Source organism: Procambarus clarkii, chromosome 74, assembly GCF_040958095.1.
Source record: "Procambarus clarkii isolate CNS0578487 chromosome 74, FALCON_Pclarkii_2.0, whole genome shotgun sequence".
NCBI classification, from domain to species: Eukaryota; Metazoa; Arthropoda; class Malacostraca; order Decapoda; family Cambaridae; genus Procambarus; species Procambarus clarkii.
This window is the reverse complement of record NC_091223.1, coordinates 9,779,046-9,791,419: the sequence shown is the minus strand read 5'-3', so window position 1 is coordinate 9,791,419 and position 12,374 is coordinate 9,779,046. Positions and strand designations below refer to the sequence as shown.

The window sequence follows — 12,374 nt, the reverse complement described above, 5'->3', positions numbered from 1 at the left end:
GCACCCGTCTCACACCGCAGCCCTTCCAATTTGCGTGGCTCTCCGCCTCGCTGCCCCAATTCACACCGAATACAGATGTATTTGCGGCGAGGCAGAGGCCGACAGGTACAGACAGCATGGCCTTCTCTGCTAAAGGACAGGAGGATGGCATGCAAGACACGGCGAGGTTCACGACCTTATTAATTGAAGCCTTACCACCGCCGGTTGTCCAGCAGAGAGAGAGCCCCGTTACCTAATGTCCCGCAACTCTGATGAGCCTGTCAGTCGCCCAGACGGAATCACGGTGAACCCCTGGAAGAATGGTAGACAGTTGGTGTGGGACTGCACTTGCGTCTCAACTGAAGTCAACACCTATGTTGACTTCAGTGCTACACAAGCAGGAGGTGCTGCCAATCACCGGGAAGCAGCCAAGTCACGTAAATACAGAGACCTTGAGCACCACTACAATTTTGTCCCCATTGCCTCAGAGACACTTGGTGCCTGGGGTAAAAGTGCTGCTAGTTTTTTTTAAGGAGTTGGGGTCCAAGCTAATTGAAACAACTAGATACCCTAGAGCTGCCAGGTTTCTCTTTCAGCGCCTTAGTGTGGCGATCCAGAGAGGAAATGCTCACTGCATCCATGGTTCCTGCCCGCCATCTGAGGAGCTGGAGGAGCTATATAACCTGTGACAAATAGCCTTGAGATGTTACTACTGCTCGGCTTAGACTCGGTTACAAGTATCTCTGGGAATTCTCATTATCTGCTGATGTAGACCTGACCAAATGTAAACTGTGTCAACAAAATTATTCGCACACCCTCCGTCACTATGTGATGGAGTGCGAAAAGATACGTGAATTTAGAGACAACTCTATAACCAATGTTCCAGCGATGTGTCAATATTTCATTCAAAATGATCTGCTACCAGAAATTTTAGCCAAATATCCCCAGTTTGCTAACTGTAGGTAGTAACTAAGTGATTGTAACCTATCCACCGCTGCCCACTGGATGGGGGCGGTGTGCAGGACAAACATATAAATTTTGACACTAGCTCTCCACATATGTCAGTTGCTTAATTTAGAACCTGTACTTGAGGTCGATCTCGAACCCATTGTTGATGTGATGACTTATATTGAATTTTGTAACTAGCTCATCAAGATTGTAACTTGCTTAGCTAAATGAATTGTGGGGTTCAATCCCTGAGCCCATTATGTGCCTCTGTAACCTTTTCCACTACCGCCCACAAGATGGGTATGAGGTGCATAATAAATGAACTAAACTAACTAACCCTGCATGTAACCAATGTTGTAACTTTTGTTTGTGTAATGACATTTTCAAATAAAATTAGATATATACACACATACCAAAAGAATAGGGGTGGTAGGAGAAGAAAATATCAAAGTGTTCAGTGAGGATCAACAAGGTCTTCTCTGAGTACTCTTTATTTTCTTCTCCGAGGCTACGGGTGCCTACAATTGCACCAGAGGTGGTACCCCTTCTTTTATATATATATATATATATATATATATATATATATATATATATATATATATATATATATGTCGTACCTAGTAGCCAGAACTCACTTCTCAGCCTACTATTCAAGGCCCGATTTGCCTAATAAGCCAAGTTTTCCTGAATTAATATATTTACTATAATTTTTTTCTTATGAAATGATAAAGCAACCCTTTTCTCTATGTATGAGGTCAATTTTTTTTTATTGGAGTTAAAATTAACGTAGATATGTGCCCGAACCTAACCAACCCTACCTAACCTATATTTATAGGTAAGGTTAGGTTAGGTAGCCAAAAAAAGCTAGGTTAGGTTAGGTTAGGTAGGTTAGGTAGACGAAAAAACATTAATTCATGAAAACTTGGCTTATTAGGCAAATCGGGCCTTGAATAGTAGGATGAGAAGGGCGTTCTGGCTATTAGGTACGACATATACATATATATATATATATATATATATATATATATATATATATATATATATATGTCGTACCTAATAGCCAGAACGCACTTCTCAGCCTACTATTCAAGGCCCGATTTGCCTAATAAGCCAAGTTTTCATGAATTAATGTTTTTTCGTCTACCTAACCTACCTAACCTAACCTAAGCTAGCTTTTTTGGCTACCTAACCTAACCTTACCTATAAATATAGGTTAGGTTAGGTCAGGTAGGGTTGGTTAGGTTCGGTCATATATCTACGTTAATTTTAACTCCAATAAAAAAAAATTGACCTCATACATAGAGAAAAGGGTTGCTTTATCATTTCATAAGAAAAAAATTATAGTAAATATATTAATTCAGGAAAACTTGGCTTATTAGGCAAATCGGGCCTTGAATAGTAGGCTGAGAAGTGAGTTCTGGCTACTAGGTACGACATATATATATATATATATATATATATATATATATATATATATATATATATATATATTATATATATATATATTATATATATATATATATATATATATATATATATATATATATATATATATATATATATATATATATATATATTATATATATTTAAATATATATTATATATATATATATATATATATATATATATATATATATATATATATATATATATTATATATATTTAAATATATATTATATATATATATATATATATATATATATATATATATATATATATATATATATATATATATATATATATAAATATATACTTAGCTGCTACTATCACAAATAATAATTGGTCATATTACATGTGTGAGCGTTGCAACGCTTAAGGCAATTGTGTGCTCAGAACCTGCCACACACCTTAAACACCAGGTCTGAATTTCTTCTAAGATAACCTCTGGTGATTTAGGTATGTTATTAACAGAGCATACCTGGTTCACCAGAGGTTATCTCAGGGGGAGTGAATTGTCCTTGTGTCGCGACAGGACCGCTGCTATAGACGGTCTTAGCTCAACCCGGTCTCTCGTGTAATGTGTATCATTAGAATACGTTACCTTAGAAGACTGGCTTGGGTTTGTGCATTTCTGGTTAGGTTAGTACTTTGTATTTTGTGCGTTGTAGCAAATCAAGAGAACTGGCTGTTCCGCAAGTTCCTGTACTTTATTTCAGCTTTTGAACTTTTCAAGCTTTAGATTTAGGATATTTTCTCATATTTGTACCTACTACTTTTATTAAAGGTAGTGGCATTTGTAAGTACTAAACTCTAAACATTGCTGATGCGTTTTGAAGTGTTTGTCATATGACTCTCCAGCAATTAACTCCAATTCATTCAAAATACAGGCATCATCTTGTTTAATTAACTATGAATATTACTCATAATTGTTCTTTGTTTATCTTCCCCTATTCTTCTTTTATCACTACTGCCCAATACACCGGCCTGTGAGGTTCATACCGACAGTACTCTTCATAACATAATATTGCATTTAATGTGGGTTACACGTACGAGATCATACATACCTGCACCAGAAGGAAAATACAGAAGACTAAAGCAGATAAAATTATGCTTTTCATGTTGGAAATGTGCAGCTGATACTGCAGGTGTGATGCAACTCTTGACTCTGCTGTGCAGGAGTACACTGGCGTGTAGCTAAGTGGTCAAGTCCCACCGACAAATGGCAACAACAGGGGTTGGGAGCTCAGTCTCTCCGGTGAATGGCAGCAATTGAGGCTGGGAACGCAGTTCCAGAACGTTCAATGGCTGGCCAACGACGAGATGCACTGACACTGTAGGTACTGTGGGAAGATCTTTTATACTGGATCAGATCATTCATATGCAGATTAGTGGCTTTGATTAACAGGTGTTGTGTTCTGTGACGCAGACGGAACACATAGTACTCCCATCGGTTAGGGCCCTAATTGTTTATTCAGCCCGTTGTTACGATGTAAATATCGTTCAATTTATATGCGTTTACTATATATAAGTAATTTTCGTAATCTATTCCATATGAGCTAACCTATAAAAACAGACTACACATTTTAACAGAAAATGTACATTAGCAATGCTTTAAATTTAAAAAAAAACATTCAGTTTATACGATGTATATCGAATGTTCAAGTACAGCCTCATTTAGTATAAAATCGTTTATATTACTATTTTGACTTAACACTTACTTTCCATGTTAACATACTGTTAGACTGAATAGATTTTATTTATTAACCAACAGCTCCTCAACTTCACGTAGAAATTAACAATACATTCTATCATGTTAACTTTTTTCCTTGGAAGCGTTAAAATTAAATAATTTTTCTCAAAACTTTAAAATACGAAATATATTTTTTCGTGTTCTGTTAGTCAATGATCAGTACCGAAGAAGGTTAGGTAAAAACAGTGCTTCTTATCGACAGGTCAGTTTCAGGGTGATCAGAACGTCAACGTACATTACCACATATTTGAAACACGTACTAAATATACATGTGAAGATGCTTTAGTCTCCTGTGTTATATATGTTTTAGTTAAAACGGCTTGAAAGGCCAATTTGAATAATTAATTGAGTATTCCTGACCTTTAATAACCGTGGAGCTAAAAATACATATACTCACCTAGTGCGTAGATGAGTACGTGAAAATAGGAACTGTTCTCCCTTAAGTTTGTATATTTATTTAATAAACTACATATTACTTTTTAATTAATTTTCAGAATTTAATATCGATTTGCTGAAATTATAATGTGTGGAAAAGAATACATCAGTTGCTCTACAATTTTGTGCACAAGAACACAGCAGCTGCTTTACAATTCCTTCATTGATACGAATTTTAATGAAGCACTTTATCGTTTTCATGCCTATTTTCCAGTTCTCCTTCAAGATTCGCAAGATATATAAATAGAAAATGTGGCCCATTTGTGGATATAATATGGCCAAGATGCTTTTCAGAATACTTTATTAGACTATGCCAATAAATTTTAGTTTAAAATCGGGATAAAAAGAGTTCAGTTGAAAAAAGTACAGACATTTATCAGGATTGAATGTGAGGTTGTATTCTGCACTATATCTTTCTCAAAGTTTTCTTAATTAGCGTAAGGTTTCACATAGGAGATGAAATGAATCCTAGCGCTTTCGTTTTTCTCTCCTATGTGGATAGTTATACATAACTAAATCATGTGTTTTTGTTATTATTCTTGCTTTATAAATTTTTCAATGAGACTAGAGTCAAGCTCAACAGGGTTTTCTTTCCCCGCTGTTTGTTTTGCCCTGTGATTACTTGTGTTGGTGACATCAATGACTTTACTACAATGGTTTACTACATTAACAGTATTCTCATTTTGATTGTGATCTTTTAGTTGTTAACTGGTAAGTTTTGTGAAAACCTACATTAACTAATGATTTGTTATTGCTAATTAGTACATAATTTATATATAAGAAACTTATTGACTTTTGGAAACATATATTATTGATTTGACAACCTTATTTTTAAGAGAGGTTAGACGAAACGGCAATTTAAAAGGTAATTCCTGGTATTTAAGTATATATGAAAAATCTTCATTAATTTATTCAATGAATGCACATATAATTAATGTTGTAATGATGTGACTTGGTGGATATAACGCATGTGAATATCTGGGTCGTGTAATGTCACCAGAGTTATCCAGTACATATGTGACCGAGGTCATGAGAGGGGTCACGAAAATGTTGCTAGATAGGGAACATAGTCCTCCCGAATGGTCACAACGGACAGAAAATGATGTACTAAATTTCCCGAACCTAGTATAATCTAGCGTAACCTAAGACCCACGCATAAAAAACAAACTTGAATGTTAGCGAGCCGCTATGATATATATTACACCATGTATTGTCCGTTGGGAATTTTGATGTCAAAATGCGATGACGTCAAGATTATAGAGAACAGGTTGAGATAAAGGTATAAATCAAGCGTATATATATACCTAATATTTGGGTGTTGGGAGCATGTTTGGGTGTTTGATATAAGAAGAATAACATTCTTTCAGAAAAAGAGTAAAGTTTGTAATTATCAAAAGATAGCCATTTTGATATATAATTAATAACTTTTATTATTATTTCAGAGATAGCAAAGAGTGATAACGAGCAATGCAGACTACTTGAACGTTGTATTGAGGTTTGTGAGATAAGAATGTTAAAAGGTGATTATGGACAGAAGTAATGTTATGAGAGCGGAGAGAAAAGGCATCACTATATGTGAAATATTTGTAAATATTTAAATGATGGAAATGGTCAAGATAGTTCATACCTGGAGCATGTGAGTGCTAAAACAATTACTTGTTCAAACAAAGTTGAGAGAAGAGTCAGCACAGGAAGGAAAGTGGCTGTGGCAATAGCAAACCTATTTAGTAAAAACAAATAAGAATGAGCACAGCCATAGGTGTGCATAAAAGAATGGTGATGTCAGCTCTTATAATAGCGGTAGTGGATGGTAGTGTTCAGTGAATGCTTTTTAGTTTGTTTTCCAGTATTATCTTGCCGGAGTGTTAACTCCAAGACTTCTCCGTAGTCTTTTAATTTACATGACATAGTCTACAGCGGAAACATCCAACCGTTTCTCTCTTCTGCAGCAGCTAAATTTGCGTCGGGACTTAGATGGTGAGAAAGTTGAATTTGGCAACAAAGAAAGTAGAATTTTAGTTGTTGAGTATTCTTTAGTGCGTTATATGAATAAGGCCTTCTTTTCCAGGGATTTAAGAAATATAATTAAGGTATGATATCTGTCGGAAAATCCGACACCATTTAATATATCATACAGACAGATAATAATTGCTGCTGTATTACCAACAAGTTACCCATAGAAAACGTAACTTGTAGTGGAATTACCGTCTAAAGAAAACGGGATATCATCACCACACACTATTATAATTCACCACCTATTATGGTGGGAATTATTCTTAAATACATTAGTCTTTGGGATTTACCATCATAAAAACATCTCATATAAATTAACTTAATTATCAATATTAAAGTAGAGTAAATGTGACCCTTCTATCACTTTCCGTCATCTGGACAATGTAAGCCAGGCGTCAGTGAGGAAGGAGGGGCAGCCATTGTGTGTCACCTCCGAGACGTGTGAAGCAAATTCGGCTCCTATCATATCTGGACAATGTCGGCCAGTAGCGTCAATAGTATGGAGTGTTAGACATTGCCATTGTTGAGACTAGACCAGAGGCTCACACGGGAGCAAATTCGGCTCTTGTTAATTTTACTTGGACGTAGTGTTATGGAAACCAAAGGTGTACCATCTCCAACACGCTGTCATCAAATCAAGTTAAGTGTTCTTTCCGAAACCCATTATCTATCATTAGTGGCCATTAATGTCATTGGGTAGGGTTAGCCGGTTAGAGCCTCAAACTAAAGGTAATTAAGCCAGGTCTTCATGTTCCATGTATAGTGTTTTCTCTGATATAGCTTGTCATATATAGAACCTGGCTTCACAGCTAGCGCCCTTTTGACAGGTCAAGACGAGGAAGCATGCTTTGTACATTAGTTACCAGGGTGATGGAAGCTACCTCAAAGAGGGAAAATGTGGTGTCTACATCCTGGTTATACCTGCTGTACAAATAAGATAAGGAACCTCTTCAATGTATGTAGTCTAATACTGTAGTTTGATTGGCTGCATATATATAAATTTAATTAATATAAACCCCCCTAATGTGTAGAGGATCGATTTGTGAGATTGAGATTATTGCAGAAATACAGTCCACTTAACATCATATAAATTGCTATCGAAGTATATAAATTAACGTAAATATAAATTTATATAAATTAAATAAATATAAATCTCACAGGTCGGTTCCCACAATATCCTGACAAAAAGTGAGTGACATAGTAGGTAGAATGGATAATTTATTGTCAGGTAATGGGATCAAGGTCAGTGCCTGCCTCTCAATATTTGGAAACGATATTTGCCGAGGTAGGAGGGAGTTCTTGATAAAAAAAATAATATTAAATTATCAATAAACCAGGTGCCCTGAAAAGTGGGTTAACCTCCTGGTGAACATGTATACAAACGATAAGATCAACAATGTTACCTTTACTCAGATTGGTCACGCAGCCGGTGTTAGGTCACGCCTCCTGGACAACGTGGCTGCTTTGGGAGGCGTTCAATGTGCGGTTTCCACTGGATATGTTCCCGGGCAAATATGTACACTGATTTCATGTTACTGTAGTTGTTGTTTTTGTTTGTATTCTTGGCTTGTTGGGTGCTGTGCGAAGTGTCTTGTTATGTTTCTTGATATACTTTATGTTGTGTTTTATTCTCGGTCCTTCAGGCCAGTGCATGTATATTGTTGTGTTTGTACCTGTTTGTTTTCTGGTTTGCGTGGTTTGCTTGTTTATTATTATTGTTTATTTTGGCCTCGCCCTTTGTTTGTTGCGGGGTGGATGGTTTGGCGTGAGTGTTTTTATTCCTGTATTGTTTCTGTGCTGTACGTTTGCACTGGTGTTTTCATATTGCTTTACCTGTTGTACGTGTTTGTTCTTTATGTTTTGTTTGGAATGTATTGTGATTGTCCTGTTGTGTTTCCTGTTATGCCTCTTGATGTATGTTTTATTTTATGAAGGTTTTGTTTTGTGATGTTACTGTGCTTGCTTGTTTGCCATTGTATTATGTTTTGTGCCTTGATGTATGCAGTATTTTTCTATGCATTTATCGTGTTTGTGTTTTGTTGTGCTGTGCTGTGAGCCCTTCTGGCCGGTGGTCTATTGTTTTAATTTGTTCTGTTCTGTTTTCTGTGTTGTTTTTATTGTATTTAATTTGCATGCTTTGCATGTAAAAAAAAAAAAAAAACAAAAAAAAAAAAAAAATTGGACGGTCGGGGATGGAACGCCAACCTGCGTGCAGCATGAAAGGCGCATACTTCGCTAAAAAGAGGAGGCCCAGAAACTGTAGTTTGCGCGAGCACATATACATGAGTACAAACATTCGGGATAATTAAACACAAGCTTGTACTGTCAACTTTACTTTGTAACAATTTTGTTAATGCTTAGTGCAGCACTCAAATGGCCAACACAAGGCCAGAATATTGTGTCCTATAGCTATGTATCAACGTAAATATACATTTATATATTTACCTTCATTAATAAATAACACTGGGCAAAGGGTAAGACAAATATATAATTTTCAGCAATCTCTTCGTTATTAATATTCAAGAAACAATTTGAAGCTTAGTTGTACTATGCTCTAAACTTAGTTTATTTTTGTATTTTTGTTAATATGTGTATTGCTAAAACATGGTAGCTTAAAAATTGACATGACAGTATAACTATGTCTGTCTAATCAGCTTGATAAGCCATTGTTCAGCAGCTGAACATACAATAAACTTGAACGGAAGCTTTCAGTATCTGAAAGTTGGGTGGGTGTGCAGCAAGACTAGTAACTGTGTGACTCACTATAGATGTAAAGTGCCTCGTATAGTGACTGTTGTGAGCCTCTTGTAATGTCACTTAATTGTGACACCTCTTTGTGTCACTTGTGACACAAAGATTATTGATGTGTGTAATTGTGTGGGTGATTAGATATGTATGTGTATGTATATGTGTATACGTATATATATATATATATATATATATATATATATATATATATATATATATATATATATATATATATATATATATATATATATATATATATATGTACATGTATGTATGAGGGTGTGTACATGTGTATACAACATTGATAATTTTGTAACTAGCGTCAAAAATTTTTATTTACTTAGCTAAACGAACTAGAGGGTTCAGTTCCTGAACTGATTATGTGCCTCTGTAATCCTTTACACCACCGCCCACGGGATGGGTATAGGGTGCATAATAAATGAAAGAAATTGAATTGAATTGATTCAGTATCTGTACAGCATTTCAATACTGCTTAATCGACTGTTTCCGTTGATCTCTTGACTTTGCCATTAACATGCCGCTCCGTTATTATGAGCGCGAGGTGCTGGATTATCAGACCAAGCTGTGTCTCAGACCACCTGGTTGTTGAAGCCACAGTATTTAAAACAGTTATTGTAACTAAAGTTACTGTTGCCAGAGTATTTATGACTATTGTACTGCTCAAGGTTGTAGATGTTTTCGTAGTTACAGCTGTTGTTGGAGGCGTGGTAATCATAACTGTTGTTCCCGAGGTCTTGGTAGCAACGATAGCTCTAATTATTGTTGCTCAATTTAAATGGCAGTGAAAGTTATGTCTTGTAGTTCCCGAGGCTGTTGTAGTCATGATAGTTATAGCTGGTGTTGTACCCGAGATCGATGTATCCATGGAAGTTATATTTGTTGTTGGACACGAGGTTGTTGTAGTCATTGTAGTTATAGTTGTTGTGCTCGAGGTTGTTGTAACCATTCAAGTTATAACTGATGTTGTAGCCATGATAATTATAGTTATTGTTGTAGCCATGGTAGTTATAATTATAGTAGTACCCGAGAATGTTATACCCATGGTAGTTATAGCTGTTGTAGCAATGGTAGTTATAAACATAGTTGTATCCAAGGTATTTATAGCTGTTGTAACTGGGGTTGTTTCTATGTTATTTATATAGCTGTTGTTGTACCCAAGGTTGTTGTTGCTATGGTAGTTATAGCTGTTGTTGCACCCGAGGTTGTTGTTGCCATGGTAGTTATAGCTGTTGTTGCACCCGAGGTTGTTGTTGCTATGGTAGTTATAGCTGTTGTTGTACCCGATATTGTTGTTGCTATGGTAGTTATAGCTGTTGTTGCACCCGAGGTTGTTGTTGCTATGGTAGTTATAGCTGTTGTTGTACCCGAGGTTGTTGTTGCTATGGTAGTTATAGCTGTTGTTGTACCCGAGATTGTTGTTGCTATGGTAGTTATAGCTGTTGTTGCACCCGAGGTTGTTGTTGCTATGGTAGTTATAGCTGTTGTTGTACCCGAGGTTGTTGTTGCTATGGTAGTTATAGCTGTTGTTGTACCCGAGGTTGTTGTTGCTATGGTAGTTATAGCTGTTGTTGTAACCGAGGTTGTTGTTGCTATGGTAGTTATAGCTGTTGTTGCACCCGAGGTTGTTGTTGCTATGGTAGTTATAGCTGTTGTTGCACCCGAGGTTGTTGAGCCTGATGCTGATATGTCCTCCCGCCTGTAATCACTTGATGGCTGTTGTTGTTCGTGTGTCTGTATTATCTTCCAGTAGCTCAGGCTGTAGTTGATGTAGTACTGGTAGTTGATGTATCGGAAGTCTATGTGCTGGTAGTTGATGTGTCGGTAGTCGATGTGCTGGTAGTTGATGTATCGGTAGTTGATGTGCTGGTAGTTGATGTATCGGTAGTCGATGTGCTGGTAGTTGATATATCGGTAGTCGATGTGCTGGTAGTTGATGTATCGGTAGTCGATGCGCTGGTAGTTGATGTATCGGTAGTCGATGTGCTGGTAGTTGATGTATCGGTAGTCGATGTGCTGGTAGTTGATGTATCGGTAGTCGATGCGCTGGTAGTTGATGTATCGGTAGTCGATGCGCTGGTAGTTGATGTAGTACTGGTAGTTGATGTATCGGTAGTCGATGTGGTGGTAGTTGATGTGTCGGTAGTCGATGTGCTGGTAGTTGATGTGTCGGTAGTCGATGTGCTGGTAGATAATGTATCGGTAGTCGATGTGCTGGTAGTCGATGTGCTGGTAGTTGATGTATCGGTAGTCGATGCGCTGGTAGTTGATGTATCGGTAGTCGATGCGCTGGTAGTTGATGTATCGGTAGTCGATGCGCTGGTAGTTGATGTATCGGTAGTCGATGTGCTGGTAATTGAAGTACTGGTAGTTGATGTACTGGTAGTTGATGTATCGGTAGGCGATGTGCTGGTAGTTGATGTACTGGTAGTCGGTGTGCTGGTAATTGATGTACTGGTAGTTGATGTATCGGTAGTTGATGTATCGGTAGGTGATGTGCTGGTAGTTGATGTACTGGTAGTTGATGTGCTGGTAGTTGAGGTGCTGGTAGCTGATGTACTCGTAGTTGATATTGTGCTAGCAGTCGATGTTGTAATAGCAGTTGATATTGTAGTAGTTGTTAAGGTTGTAGTAGACATTGAACCAGTGGTAGACGTCGTTGAAGTAGTAAATATTGTTGAGCCAGTAGTAGTAGATGTTGCTGAAGCAGAAGTTGATGTTGTTAAAGATGTAGTAGAAGTGGTTGCTGCACCTGATGGACTAGTTGATGTTCCCAACGAGGTTGAGCTAGTGGAAGTTACCGGGGTTGTTCCTGGACCTAAACTGGTTGTAGATGTTGTTCCAGATGAAGATACTCCCGAAGTAGACGTTGATGAATCTGTCGTAGAGCTCGAGGTCGTTGAGGAACCTGTTATCGCTGAGGTCGTCGTTGTACTGACTCCAGCAGTTGGCAGCGTTGGCGGCAGTGTTTGTACAAGCACTGTGATTCCTCCCAGTGAGCTGATCTCCTGTTCTAATGTCTTTAGTTGATTTATTATATTAT

The 12,374-nt window shown here is 37.1% G+C and overlaps 1 protein-coding gene across 1 annotated transcript; it reads left to right on the top strand.

The window, feature by feature from the left end:
- The first annotated feature begins 235 nt into the window (after positions 1–235).
- LOC138356800 (uncharacterized) lies at positions 236–12,361 on the top strand. Its single transcript, XM_069313121.1, has 7 exons — positions 236–416; positions 5,995–6,047; positions 6,463–6,642; positions 7,726–7,753; positions 10,136–10,335; positions 10,494–11,028; positions 11,082–12,361. The coding sequence occupies exons 1-7, from the start codon at positions 236–238 to the stop codon at positions 12,359–12,361; spliced, it is 2,457 nt and encodes an 818-aa protein (XP_069169222.1).
- Positions 12,362–12,374: the final 13 nt, after the last annotated feature.

What these genes read in the sequence shown, in the direction of transcription:
- LOC138356800 (XM_069313121.1), top strand. Translation starts at nt 236, where the DNA reads ATGTCCCGCAACTCTGATGAGCCTGTCAGTCGCCCAGACGGAATCACG. An exon ending in TACTTGAACGTTGTATTGAG is followed by an intron (nt 6,048 to 6,462) that starts GTTTGTGAGATA and finishes TACATGACATAG; the next exon opens with TCTACAGCGGAAACATCCAA. An exon ending in CCACAATATCCTGACAAAAA is followed by an intron (nt 7,754 to 10,135) that starts GTGAGTGACATA and finishes TATGTCTTGTAG; the next exon opens with TTCCCGAGGCTGTTGTAGTC.